Source organism: Caenorhabditis elegans, chromosome I (assembly GCF_000002985.6).
Source record: "Caenorhabditis elegans chromosome I".
Classification (NCBI taxonomy): Eukaryota; Metazoa; Nematoda; class Chromadorea; order Rhabditida; family Rhabditidae; genus Caenorhabditis; species Caenorhabditis elegans.
In genome coordinates, this window is record NC_003279.8 from 4798055 (window position 1) to 4812484 (window position 14430).

The following is a 14430-nucleotide window of genomic DNA, read 5'->3' on the forward strand; positions in this document are numbered from 1 at the left end:
AGTCACCGCGCAACTCGTTGGAACACTTTTTCACACAACTTTGGGCGTTTTTGAGATTGCCTGAGATTCATGCGATTTTTTGAAAACTGTTGTTATGATCTTGAAATTTATTTTTCGAAAGCTTCGGTTTTTTTCAGAAATTTTTTTTCTGAAAATGCAAACATCTGCGAAAAAAAAATTTCGCCCTTTCTTTATTTTTTCAAAAATGAAAAAACTCATGTTTTGAATAGTTATATTCGGTAGATCATGACTGCATTCTAGCCGTTGGGGTAAAAAACCCACAGACCGTACTCCACCTTTAAGCTTTTTCAGATTTTTCTATTATTGAGTTGTATGTACAAAATGCGTGTCCTCCAATTTTACATGCCCTGTGTTCTACTAAAATCTACAGCACTTATAGTCTCCCGTGACAACAATTGGAATCCCATGGCCACCTTACGTGTCATTTGCAGATGAACTCCCCACTGCATCCCACATAATGACACTTTTCCCCCCACACACATACAATCTTTTTCACTCTTTCCCAGGCTCTTTTCGCAACTCATCCTCTGTTTGTTCTTCTCTATGTTTTGTTGTCTTTTTGTCGATTATCGTTCCCCGAGGAGTAATTATGGGATGGGGAGGGCGAACTGCTTGGATGACACAAAATCACAGTGAGTGAACAGAAATGAAAATAGAAAAAAAGAGCGGCCCTCAGACTTGATCTAAATTTAGTGAGCCTAGACTTTTTTGAAATTTTCTTTGCAAACTTTAGAGATTAGAATGAGAATTTCGTTTTAAAATATCCACAAAAAAATCTGAAATTCTGAAATTCCGCACGACCAATCAGCGTCTTCGAACTCCGCAGAACTCTAATTGGTTGAACCGTGGGTAGAGAAAATCGCTGATTGGTTCACATTTTGGAGGAAATTTTTAAAGTCAAAATTGGAAAATCACTTTGTTAGAGTAGGATAATTTGTTCTTCCTTGATTCTTAAACTTTTTTCTTGTGAAATTCCAGATTTTTTGGATGCTTAAAGTAGAATCTCCATTCACTCACCTTGAAGAAGCTCAATTCTTTTTTGGTGGCCGAGATTCTAGGCCATGTTTAACTTCGTCCTGTTCTATGCCGTACCAAAAGATAATCAGGCTGTAGGCAAAAAATTACCTGCCTGCCTTAAAGACATTGAGACACCATCCGTGAACCTTCTTTCAACTTCTTACTCTCTTTGCAAGTACGAGACACCAAAAGGTAGGCACGTAGGCAGGCATATGAAATCCTAGACAACCAGCTTATCGCCCAAAATCTGCAGACTTCCAAAATAACTAACGTAGACTATAGAACCTGCCTGCCAAAAAAAGTGCACGAAAACTTTTAGAAGAACCGTGGGAATCTGAAATGAGTATTAGTAACTCGTGTGTGTGAACCACCAAGGAGAATGACAAAAACATAATGTAAACATAGAAAACTTTGGAGAGACACCAGTTTCTGAGATCTGCATATATCATGTATAACTAAACTTATTGCGTCTGGATTTATTTACCAATTACTTCTCCAAACTCCAGTAATGTTTTGCTTCAATCTCAGTTTATTATATTTGCAAAAGTAGAGTAGTACCTGTGAGTCTTTTTTTTTTCGAAAATCTTAAACTTAATATTTGCCGTATTATCGATATGCCAAAAAAATTTAGATTGTCGTCCACACTTATTACAGTCCCTGAAACTGTAGACGAGTTGGAATTTAAGATCTGTGGTAACTAATCATAATCCCCTGAACCCCTTACTACTCCTTCAACCAAAAAAAGATGTCATCAATCAGTGCACCTTTTCGATTTCCTATTGTACATTTCTCTACTCATTTCTCATATTTCTTTCAATTCCTACTCCCGCCGCTCCTTTTTTGTTCCTTTTTCGTGTCTTGTCTCTCCATTATATTGTTCATTATTCAAGCGTACACGAGATAGAGGAAGCCTTGAAGAAATAAGAAGACGAAGAAGCATTCAAAGTGCTCGTCTGGGAATAGTCTTCTGTTCCTTGTAGTGTTCATCATAACCGACCCGTCACAATGACAACGATCAACTGCTCTCGATCTGTTCCACCTGATGTTACAGTCAATGATTCTGTTCTATCAATTGTCTTCACATATTTGGCTTTATTTATTCTGGCATTTGTTGGAAATGTCACAATGTTCCTGATTTTATGTCGGTGAGTCTTTGTCTTGTAAAAGAAGCGAGTCTTACTAAGGTTCTGACCGGCACTTTATGAGTTTTAAATTTTTTTAAAATCTATGTACAAATTGAAAAGTGGAAATTCTCATTAGCAGTTTTCACATAAATAACTTTGGAAGTCAACCAAAAATTGTTTTATGCAAATTTTATAGTTTCTTTATGTTTCAAATATTTGTATTGAATATTGTAGGGCCTCAAACTCCCGACAATGCTCTAATTTTCCAAAAAAAAAGTCCAATTGCTTATGTGGAGTCTAACCGTCCTAATCAAATCCCAGAGAAAGCATGTAGTTCAGGCAATAACAATTACAGTTAAAATTTTTTAGTAGAGTTAGTTGCAAAACCAATGAAATAGGCATATGGTAGGTGTAGGCCGCTTTGTGTAAACTCATTTTTGTGGGTATTTTTACCAATTTTGTTGATGTTTAATCCATAATAAAAATGAAATATTTCAACACCTAGACGATGTCAATTTCCGCCCTCCTCAAATTTATTATGTAGGTCTTCCGAAATTTCGTGGCGCAAATTTTAGACATGACGCGATGTCGTGAAATAAAAATACAACTAGACACTTATGGAGCTTCTTGAGAAAAATAAAAAATAAATCGTTCAAAGTTTTTTTTTTTCAGAAATCAACTGGTAAAAGTTCGACGGGTGCATTCGTTGCTTCTACACATGAATATTGCTCATTTACTTGTCACTCTTGTTGTCATGCCAAAGGAGATTCTGCATAACTACATGGTTGCTTGGTTTGCAGGAGATGTTGTAAGGAACATAAAGAATATGGGGGTCAAACTATGACTCTAAAAATTTTTTGTTAGAAAACTGTAGTGTTAATCTTAAAGTTAATAAAAACAGCTAATGTTTCCGCTCTGAGAACATTTTAAACTTATTGGAATATTTTGAGCATAGCTCTATGTTCGAACTTTTATAATGTTATAATTTTTAAAATTTTTACTATTTTGGGTATTTAGTTATTTTAGCACCATAGGAGCAATTTTAAACAACTTCCTCATTTTTTGAACCTAAAAATTTTCATATGCAAGTAATAAACTCATTAGTTGCTCCAAAATTCTAGCAGAAACCCCGTCTCTCAAATTAATTGATTTTGTAGTTCTTCTGCACAATTTTTGACATTTTCAACATGTGAATTATCTTCTTGATGTTAAAAAGCCATTTGATCTTTTAAAATGTATTTTCAGAATTCATAGCTTTTTCCAACTATAATCTATAATTAGGCAAAGTTTGTTTTCTGCTACCTCATACTGATTCAAAGAACATTTGTTCAGAATATATAATTTTTGCAAGTTTAGAATAATTTGGAAATGTTGAACATTGAGGCTAGAAAAAAAAACTTTGTTGAAGTTTGGTAAAATTGAAAAATGATTGCACCGGAATACGGAAAACGAATTCCATGTACAAATGTCATTCCAAGACACAATATTTTATAAGCGTTATGTGAATCTGAAACTGTAAATATTTTACTATTTACACAAGTAGAACTAACCTAACTCAATCTTACAGATGTGCCGAATTTGCAAGTTTTTCGACGTCTTCGCAATTAGTTTATCAATGAATGTGCTCATTTGCATTACCCTAGACAGATTCTACTCAATATTTTTTCCGTTATATGCGATGAGAGCCCGTAAAAGTGTCCAACGAATGGTATCATTTGCATGGACAATCTCATTTGTCACTTCTGCTCCACAACTGTATCTCTTTAAAACTGCAACTCATCCGTGCTTCGATTGGTACACACAGTGTGTTTCCAAAAATTTCATTGGAGAATTGTCGAATGATGTGGGTTTTTGATTTCAAAAAACTTTTTTAAAAACTTAAAGCTCAATTTTTAATTGCTAAACGTACGGCCTGAAATCTAAATAGATGAATTTCAAATTATTTATAATTTTGGAGAATGTAAATTTCAATCACGTTGTGTAATGTTTTTGTAGTTTTTTGGTAAGACTATTATGACGAAGCAAAAATTGTTCGGAGATTTCGAAATTAAAATTGAAAATCAGGAAGTTGTAGATATTAAAAATCTGATGCATCTTTGATTGCCAAAAACAATTTTAAATTTTGGTAAAATACAAAATTGTCAAAAAATTGGTAATTTGGTAGCACAACATCCAAATACAAATTTTTAATTAAAACAGTGTTTTTCGTATCCCCCAAATTTCAATTTTTCCAGGTAGTCTTTTTCTTCTCAATAGTAAATATAATTCAAGTCTACATTGCACCTTTATTTGTTACCGTCGTCTGTTATTCCCTAATTCTATGGAGAATCTCAAGAAAGTCGAAGCTGGTCGGGGAGAAGGAATGTAAGTTTTTTTTTGAATTTAGCAATAAAATCTGTTAATTTTAGTACAATAATTTCAACTTTCAAATCAAAAATATATGCTGAACTATATAGAAAAGCACTTGATAAATTTGAAATTAATATTTCAGTTATTTGAAAAGTTTGAAAATATTCTGAAAAACTGGCTGAAAGTGTCAAAAATTGCCACAATTTTATTTTGGCAAATATCAACTTTCGGGGACTATCTGAAGTTTATTTTATAAGGTTTCGACAAAAAATATTGTTTTGAATTAATTAAAAATTTACCTTCCTGTGAAAATCAATATAAACTCGAAAAGAAATGAAAATTGAATTAACTTTTTTTATTACAGCTGAAAAATCCTCAGAACTGCTTCTCCGTCGAAATGGTCAGAACAACTTGGAGAAGGCGAAAAGTCGAACTCTAAAAATGACATTTGTAATAGTTTTGGCATTTATTTTCTGCTGGACTCCCTACTCAATTCTCATGTTTCTTCACTTTCTTCGTCATACTGATTGGATTCCGAAGGATATTCGAAAGTTTATTTATGCATTTGCAGTTTTGAATTCTGCAATTTCTCCATATCTTTATGGTTATTTCTCATTTGATATTCGAAAGGAGCTCCAATTATTATTTGCATGTTCTAAAGCAACTGCAGCTGATCGTCATTTATCTTGTTCAGCGAATGTTAGCAGGTGAGATTTTTTTTTGTAGATGGGTTGGCTTTTTGGCTAGATCGTGGTGAGACCGAGATTTCAAAATGTTTTTTTTTGGAATTGTTTCAATTAGGAAATTCACAATGAATTTAGTGTAGGTACAAAAATGTCTGCCTTTCGGAAAGCTACCCTCGTGCCGACAAGAATTCCCAAAGTTAATTCGATTTTTTAAAAAATATTTCATTTTAAATTTCAAAATGATAAAAGCGTATCATATGGATGCAGAGGTATACAAAAGACCTAAAGAAAACATTAAATTTTTAAATTTATGTTATGCCGCCAATACCTATCGAGACCCAATAATCAGGGGCGGAGCGTTTTTATTTTGCCGTGGAGCGCGGTTGCACCTTGACTTGAAAAAGCAAATTTTTCTGGGTCCCCATAATAAAGCGGGAGTTCTTGCCAAAAATGCAAAAATAGGTGTAAGTGGTGGGAAACTCTCCGAAGGGCTGAACCTGTTCTGAGATTTTTAATTAGTTTTAGTCAAATTCCAATTAAAATAAGGTTCACAGCTAGACTAAGGCTCCGCCCATTTCTTGGATTTTCTGCGTGAATTAAAACTACCTGGTCCTCTCTCTCTAAAAACCCCAAACCTCCAGCCAAAAAGTCTAATAATCCATTGTTTTTTTCCGTGCCCTTTCCTATAATCTATCCTATTTCTTGTAATTTCCTTTCAGAAATGTCCATTCTTCTTCAGAAATCAAGTCACTGAGAGAATGCGCAAACGGAGTGCATCGGCCTGTAATTTTGACGGCGGCAAAACAAATAACACATTATCGCCACGACCTCCCCGTGGACACAGTTTAAGGCATAAACCAAGTTCGTCAGGAATTGATAAACGAAATCATAATGTTCAATTAGAAATTATTGATTTTTGATCTCCATGTTTTTTTCTAATTTCTAGAATTTTTTGAAATCTTGCATATACTGTTAAAACCAGCGTTGCACAGAAAAAGAGGCGGAGTATATTTTCGCAATCATGCGGCACGGTTTTTCCAACTTTTTTTGAATCAGTTTTAACAGTATACATTGCTCCAAAAAGTACACCTTCATGCGAATTGTGATACGGTTTTATAGTTTTTAATAAATTATTTTCCAGTTGTCTTACAAAAAATCAATACTTCAGAAGACTGATTTCTCGGAATTTCAAGTGAAAGAATCCATAAAATATCATTTGAAATTGCGTCGGGGGTTGTCTATTAATTCAGCTGACAGCTGTCACTTCTCTTCCTACCGCGTGTACTATGCCCTTCGCCCTTTTTCTCTTGCACTCTCGTCTTCTCACGGTGTTAATCACAGATCACACTTACATTATTACCGTGATAAAAAAGCTTCGAAAAGTAGAATGTAGTTCCTTAAAAAAGTTACCGTTTTCCATTTTTGCCCGTTTTGTTTTCTTTATAACTTGTTATCAATGTGCCCACGTGATGGTAAAGGGTTCCGTTAATTTAAAGTTGTTTGATAAAAATACGAAAAAGTAACGTGCTCAGCTGGCAGAATCCGGGCTTATTCCGGAGTTTCCGTTTTTTTCACTGACAGACGTCGAAATGCATTCATTGATGTGGTCTGATATCAAGCATCATTCAGTCGTCCGTCACCTTATCATCAAGTGCAGTATTGAGAAATGGTGGTTGCAGCGGTGTGAAATTGTTTTTTTTCTGTTGTTTCAATATGTTTCGTCGTGTATCATGTGAATCATTTATGATGCGTCTCGGGAAGAAATGTGTCTGTTTCATAGTTCTAAAAACTTGATTTCACTTCTAAATAATATTTCTGTTTCGATTCAATTTTTCTCAATTTTTTTTAATTCGAATGTTTTCTGAGATTTAGGAATTCGTCATTTCATTCAAAATCTACAAAGAACATTTTTTGTGACCAAAATTGAATTCTTAACGAAAAATCAATATTCAAATGAAAATTAACTCACTGGATGTAATATCATCTAGTTTGGGAGAAAACAAAAACTTTTTCTGAAATCTTTTTTAAAGACAATATTATCAGCGAACTTTTTGTGATTTTAAATGAAAATTAACAGGAAAAGAGATTTTTATATTTTTTAAATTTTAAATTAAAAAGTTATTTAATATTTTAACATTAGTTTTTTTACGAAAATCTACAGTAGTTTTAACAAAAATTATTTTCAGAAATTGAGCAAAATCCCTGTCCATCGGAGCGCGTTTGCTCACACAGTAGTCCGACGTGGTGTAGTCCTCTCGGACAATCCAATAATTATTTTTTATTCGAATCATTGTGCCCCCTTTTCTTTTTATGGACCAAATTTGATGACCTTTCTTAAACTTTCAATCTTTTCAGTTTAAAACGGCGCCAGAATGGGTTACGTAAAACAAGAGAAACATCCATTGGAATACGAATATCTTCAACCGGAGCATCTGAAAGGATTCGATTCATATAAAGTTTGTGAAATGAGAGGAATGTGAGAAGGAAATGATTAATTTTTTAGTACAATTGCGTCGACAACTCTCCATTATCAGTTTATGTTTCACACCCATTCTGGAATTGGCTAGTAGTAGTGAGTTTTCAGATATTGGAAATAAAAAATTCTTACCAGAAGGTAAACTCGAAAATTGTCTTAAATTCAGAAATATTATTTTAAAAAAGCGAAAAAATCAAAGAAAAATGAAAAATTTAACTTTCAAGCAAATTCCCTGTTTGAACTTCTTCAAAAGTGGATTTTATCATTCTTTTTCGATTTTTTCGTTTTTCTTTCAAAATATTTCTGCATTTACGGCAATTTTGGATTTTTTGAAGCAAAATCCCCATTTAATCAACTCCACTTTAAAATAAAAGTTAATAATTTGAAATAAATAAATAAAATTTCAGTTTTACCCACGAACATGGGTTCCGAATGTACTCACATTAGTAGGATGGGGATTTGTAATGGCTGGATTCTTTATCGAAGCATATCTAGATTATTCTATTGATCGAAATTCCGATGGCTCAACTAATCCGATACCCGATTGGTTCTGGTTTGCAGCGGCCGCCTGTACATTCTTAGGACATACATTAGATGGAACAGATGGAAAACAATCAAGAAGGATTGGAGCCAGTGGTCCAACTGGAGAACTTTGTGAGTTTTGACGAAAAAATACTTCTCAATAATAAATTTTTGATTTTAAAAAAGGTTTTTAAAAAATTATTTAAATAAATGACTTGAAGCTTATTCAAAGGTGGTATAGCAATTTGTAGATAAAAAAGAACATTTCAATATTTTTTTTCAAAATTGGCCAAAAAAAAATCTGCAATTTAACATTTATTTCTAATATGTGAAATTTTTTGCGGAAAAATATCTGATAATTTGAAAAACGGTGCTTCATATTAAATATCAAAAAACATTTTTTAAAAAACTATGATTTTAGCCAGAAAACCCAAAAAATGTTGAAAATAGGCCACAAACTTGAGTGAGAATTCGAAAAAAATTCAGCCAATTTTTTAGTTTTTGCAAAATTGAAAAATTAATCATTAAAAAAGTTTAGAAATTTTTTTTTTTCGCAGTTATATTCTGCTTTTATGGTCCATAAGTTATCATTTACAGCAAATTTTCAAAACGAGCAATATCCAAAAAATATTTCAAAGCCCATTCAAATTAAAAAAAACATATGTTCATCAGTAAAAAATCATAAAAAAATTCCAGTCGATCATGGTCTCGATTCGTGGTCGACAGTTCCGTTCACAATCACAATTTTCTCGATTTTCGGACGTGGAAGGTTCAGTATTTCATCAGTTGAGCTGTTATGTGTACTCATCAGTACACAAATCGTCTTTTTCACAACACATTGGGAAAAGTATAACACTGGAATTATGTTCCTCTCCTGGGCATATGATGTCAGCCAGTTTGTGAGTTTTTTATTCGAAAAAGTAAAGTTGAGGAAAAATTTTGAATATTAAAAATAGAAAGATAAACTGAAAAAGCAATGTGCTACACGATTTTTTAATTGAAAAAAAAAACTATTTTCAAATATTAAATTTTTAAATCTATTTTTCCAGGGCCTAGTAATTGTGTACCTATGGACATACATTGTCGGCTATCAATGGTTCCACTTTGATGTTCTTGGTGGAATTGTCAATTTCGCATTCACTTTTGAAATCGGATTTTATAGTAGGTTTTTCATTTGAATATTTAGTTGAATGAGAAGAAAACGATCGGAAATATGAAAAAAAAAATTTATCGAAGAGCAATTTTCAAAATTTAAGCTTTCTTCTGAAACTACATCCAAAAAACATCCAAAAATATTTTTAAAAAAATTTTAACGGTGGGGTAACATCTGTAGGTTTTTTCCCTCAAATTATTGAAAATGAGCCGTAATTCAAAAAAAAATAGCAATTTTTTAAAATCGCTTAATACGACACATTTTCTATAACTGAACACAAAAAACCCGCAGCCTTTAAATTCCTTAAAACTTAAAAAAAAAAAAATAAAAACGCTGGAAATTCAATTTTAACAATTTTAACAATTTTAACAATCAATCTTCACCGAAATATTTTGAAGTGTATATATTTAAAAAAAAATTTTAAATAAAAAAAAATTTCAGTGTGCTGCCTGATGTCCCTAATTGCTTCTGCATACAATGTGCATAAAGCCGAAAAGCTGAAACAACCGACGATTCTCGCTGGGATTCGTCCAGCGTGGCCAGTGGTGATCCTCTTCGGATCTTCCATTTATTGGGCAGTCCATTCACCAACAAACGTCATTGATGCGGATCCACGATTCTTTTTCTTTTGTATGGGAACTGTTTTCAGTAATATTACTGTAAGTTTTTACAGTTTTTATTTTTTTTTCCAAATCGCAAAGTTTATTAATGGTTTTCGAAAAATTAAACCCTTAAAAGAATCATAAGAAATTGAAAACTTACATAATTTACAAAGTGGAATTTTTAAAAATATTCAGTGTCGCCTAATCATTGCACAAATGGCCAGCACAGTCTGTGATATCTACAATCTAACCCTCGGAATTTATCTATCAACCATTGGTAAGCATTTAAGGAATTCAAATGTCTGAAAATGAAAAAAATCTAATTTATATTTTCACTTTTGAAATGTAATATTATATTGAAGAGCTAAATGTTGAAACTCAATTATATACGGTATACAATGTCTTTCAAAAAATTGAAATTAAGTAGAGACAATGTATACCGTATATAATTGTTTAAAAATTCATAAAATTTTTCTAATATTTTTAACGAATTTCTTTTTCAGTTTTTGCAAAATTTAAGGAATTGGCCTTGCAAATGAATCACCTATCATCATTTACTATATATAAAGCGCTTATTCCGTTTGTCCATAGTTTGTAGTCTATGTAGTCTTTGTAGTCTGCGAAGTTTTAGCTTCTGGAGGGATAGTGAGTTGGGGTTAGTGTAGGGATATAGTCGGCGTACTGTAGTGGTACAATGGTGGTACGGTAAGAGTACTGTATGATTACGGTAGTCTCAGAAAAATTGGTTTTCAGCTCCAGAAGTCGGGGGCCGCGCCGGAAGTGCGATCCACGGCTGGTTTATTTATAAAATATTTGATATGAAACACCGTTTGTCAATTTCTAGACATTTTTCTGCAAAAAATTGGAAATTAATGTGAAAATATCGGCTTTATGTCGCAAAATTGTGTGATTAATTTGCAAAATACAATTGCTAATTTTTTTTAAATTTTGCAAATCTGAAAAAAAAATCATAAAAACATTTAGAAACTTTTTTTGAATTTTTTAATACTAAGATTCGGTCATTACGGCCCATTTTCTATAATTTGAATTAAAGTTTCAAAATGAATCTACTCCAATTCTCGGGTATTAATAAAATCAAATGGCTCTGAATCAATTTTTAAATTCCAGGTCTAAAATAATTTAGATTTTAAAAAAATTAAAAAAAAAAATCACCGCAATATATTTTCAGCGTTATCATTCTATAATCCATCAAACGAGCTTCCAATTCTACGTGTCTCAACTCTAGTCATCACTGCTCTCCATCTTCATTATGGAATCTGCGTGGTCAGTTTTATCGCATGCTTCTTCTTCCATGACCTGAATAAATATTCGAGTGTTTCATTTTCCAGGTTCGCCAACTCTGCCGCCACTTCAAAATTTACGCCTTCGACGTCTCGTATCTTCAAAATCGAAGCAAATAATTGGATAGCAACTAAACGAAAATAATAACACTCAAAGTGTACTAATTGTTTTTTTAAATAATTTTTATCATCTTTTTTTTTGAAACCTTCCTGTCCCATTTTCAGTTTAGTTATTTTTAACGATTTCTTTGTGTGCTACTTTCCAACGCTTTTGTAGATTTCAAATAATTTTTGAAGTTGTAAACAACTTTTCGATTTTTGTAGACCGCCTTTTTAAACAAAAAAGGATAATAAAATGTTTGATATTTCAATTCATTTTAAAATTTGAAGAAAAAATCAAAATAGTGAAAAAGTTCGGTGGTTCTGTCATGACAACTGTATGAGCGGATTTCTAGGGTTACGAACATGCTCGCGGAGCCCTCAGAATCTTAATTGAGTGCCGACGCATTCAAAAATACATGAATGACATTTTGTGGTGCCTAGTTGCTCGCCGAGCATATTGGCTACTTTTTCTGCATGTTTACTCTCACCTATATGTTGTCGTACTTTTCATTGAATTTTTCTGCTAAAACTGGAGAAGGCAGAAGGAAAAAGAGAGAAAATACTTTCGTGAAGTAAGTATGGACGGAGAAACATTATTTTCCCAAGAGACACCTTCCGAATGTTTCTAGTTTTAAAAATAGCCAGGTGACCAGTTTTTGGTCTTTTATGATTTTTTCAAAGAACTTTTTTAAAGAAATAATTAAAATTTAAAATTAATGAATATTTTAAAGCGTTTTTGTAAATTACGGTCCTTCGAAAAAAAGTTCAAAACATTCGACAGAAAACGAGTAATTTTCGTTATTATGGGGACGCAGAAAAAAACCTTCTGAAATCGATGTGGAAACGCGCTCCACGGCCAATCAAAAACGCTCCGCCTCCCACAGTTGAGCCTCGTTAGGAATTTGCCGGGAATACCGTAATTTCGAGCGTTTTCAGTTATTTCCGCCAGTTTTCAAAAATCTTCCATTTTTGTTATGTTTTCCGTTGCTTTCTAATTTTTATTCTATTTATTTTATTCTACATATGCTTTCCTGAAAATCACTGTAAAAGTGCAACAGATTTTTTTTCTAGAATATACGAGATTGAAAGCTGGCCCGTTCTAAAGAGTGAGTTTCAAATACGAATTTCTGGTATTCTACATTTCTTCGTATATTGTTTCTCAAAATATATAAATTTCTCAATAAAAACACACATCATGCTCATCTAATGAAAATCAAGTTAATCACATTCCCTCTCTTGCTTCCGTGTCTGCGTCTCTTGGTCTCACACACTATTCTTCGATAGTTCACGTTCCCATCATAAGTCGGTTGAAAATGTGCAGTTTTCTGACAAATCTTCTCGCTTTTTTGTCTCGTTCAAATGCCCCACATGGGACCAGTTTTCTGGGTTTTGCAACCAACGTGCAAAGGTTGCGGTCTACCAGATAATAGTCGAACCATTTGTGCAAAAATGGTTCAACACCTTTTTCTCAAAACCCTATGAGATTTCTTAGGATTACTGTAGTTTGGGTTTTTTTATTTTTGAAACTAAACGTTTTTTCTTGTATAAATTAATAATACATATTAGTATAAAAAATGTAATTAACATTAGAGGACTTAAATTGAAATTTTCTTAGCCGCGCTGCTTCCCCACGAATTGCTACATGACCGCGTAAAATGTGACGAGGAAAGCTCTTCCATTTTCAGATATGAGAGAACCCGTGGCCCCAGAACAAACAGTAATTTTAATCCAATTCAAGATAATTTAAATAAATTTCAAATGTATTTCTGACATTCAACATCATTTCAGAAGGTCCTTGTATTCCTAATCTGGGATGATCCGTCAACAAAGGGAAAATGCTTCTAGCGTGACGAAATCTTATTAAATCTAAAATCTTCTTTTTCTCTGTATTGTTGTGGTGGCTCCCCAAAAAAACATTTGACTTGGGACTGTCTGTTCATTTTCAGAAATGCCAATCGTATCTCGGTACTTTAGTCCGATTCTCCTTTTTTTCTTGTCTCAGATTTTGAGGTGACATCACTACATATTCTAAAGATCATTCTGGCCCACGTGTTTACCGCAGCAGACATTTTCTGACTTTCCTGATTTACCTAGAACATATGGTTTCCTTAACGGCTATTCTCAATATATGTACTGTGATGCCTGCTGGCCTCGTGCCTACCGAGACTAAGACAAAAAACATTCTGACCAAACAACAAAAAGTTTTGGTTTTTAATTGGGTCCAAACAACAACTATTTAAATTTTTTGTTGAAAAAAATCCAAAAATAAAATGTTTTTTTTAATTATTATTTGGGGCTTGTTTTAAATAACACCCTACTTTTGCTGCCCTTGGGGTACATCTACAGTACCCTTACAGATGCATCATTATTTTTATACACACATTTTTCTCAGTCCATATTTTGCATAAATGCTTGATCAGCATCTTTACCTACTTCCAAATGCGAAAGCAAAATATCAACGCTTCGAATGTTACTCATTATTTTCAAATGACAACTTTCATCAAACCTATTTTGAATAAAGACAGACAAAGTCAGATGATCACTGAAAACATGTTATTAGTTGCACAAAGAAGAGGTGTCTACGCTGACGTGTCACCCAAATTACATACCGAAAAGCTCCTAACATAAAACTTTTCAGAGGAATCATGAACTTTAGAGGTTTTAAGTTTTTGAAATACATTCTCCATCTAATTCCAAAAAAAACCCCTAAACATTATGAGCGTATTTTATCAAATTTTTCTGTATCTCAAAGTAAGTGCAGAATTCCACTAACGGAAATAGTTTGACCATTAACCATCAACGAGAACCCATTTTTATGGACTATAATTGTTGTTCCACTGTTGGGCAAAGAGTTCTTATTCTCGACTGCAATTCATATTTTTATTCATTTCCTCGACAGTGACGACATTGTCCCGGGTTGTTCTTATAGAGTTTTTATACTTTAGTGAGGTTTATTCTTATTATGGAAATTGGATAGTTTGAGTGAATATGCAAAAAAATTGTCTGAAACTTTTCGGAATTTTTTGCACCTTCCTGGAATGGCTCACAGTTTTTCGACAAACTTCTTTAACTTTCTG

The 14430-nt window shown here is 33.0% G+C and overlaps 2 protein-coding genes across 3 annotated transcripts; both read left to right on the forward strand.

The window, feature by feature from the left end:
• The first annotated feature begins 1926 nt into the window (after positions 1–1926).
• Positions 1927–6342, forward strand: gnrr-1 (G-protein coupled receptors family 1 profile domain-containing protein). 2 transcript variants are annotated; one of them, NM_001262791.3, is made up of 6 exons: positions 1927–2183; positions 2835–2970; positions 3730–4005; positions 4397–4526; positions 4876–5218; positions 5937–6339. In NM_001262791.3, exons 1-6 carry the CDS (start codon positions 2044–2046, stop codon positions 6115–6117), a joined length of 1206 nt encoding a protein of 401 aa, NP_001249720.1. In that variant the 5' UTR covers positions 1927–2043; the 3' UTR covers positions 6118–6339. The 2 variants fall into 2 exon arrangements, with proteins under 2 accessions (NP_001249720.1, NP_001249721.1); NM_001262792.4 differs by having other exon boundaries at positions 1931–2183; positions 5917–6342.
• Positions 6343–7552: 1210 nt separating this feature from the next.
• Positions 7553–11620, forward strand: ept-1 (EthanolaminePhosphoTransferase 1 homolog). The gene is made up of 9 exons (NM_059053.7): positions 7553–7653; positions 7701–7769; positions 8081–8327; positions 8892–9094; positions 9245–9356; positions 9790–10007; positions 10146–10227; positions 11140–11234; positions 11300–11620. Exons 1-9 carry the CDS (start codon positions 7570–7572, stop codon positions 11369–11371), a joined length of 1182 nt encoding a protein of 393 aa, NP_491454.2. The 5' UTR covers positions 7553–7569; the 3' UTR covers positions 11372–11620.
• Positions 11621–14430: the final 2810 nt, after the last annotated feature.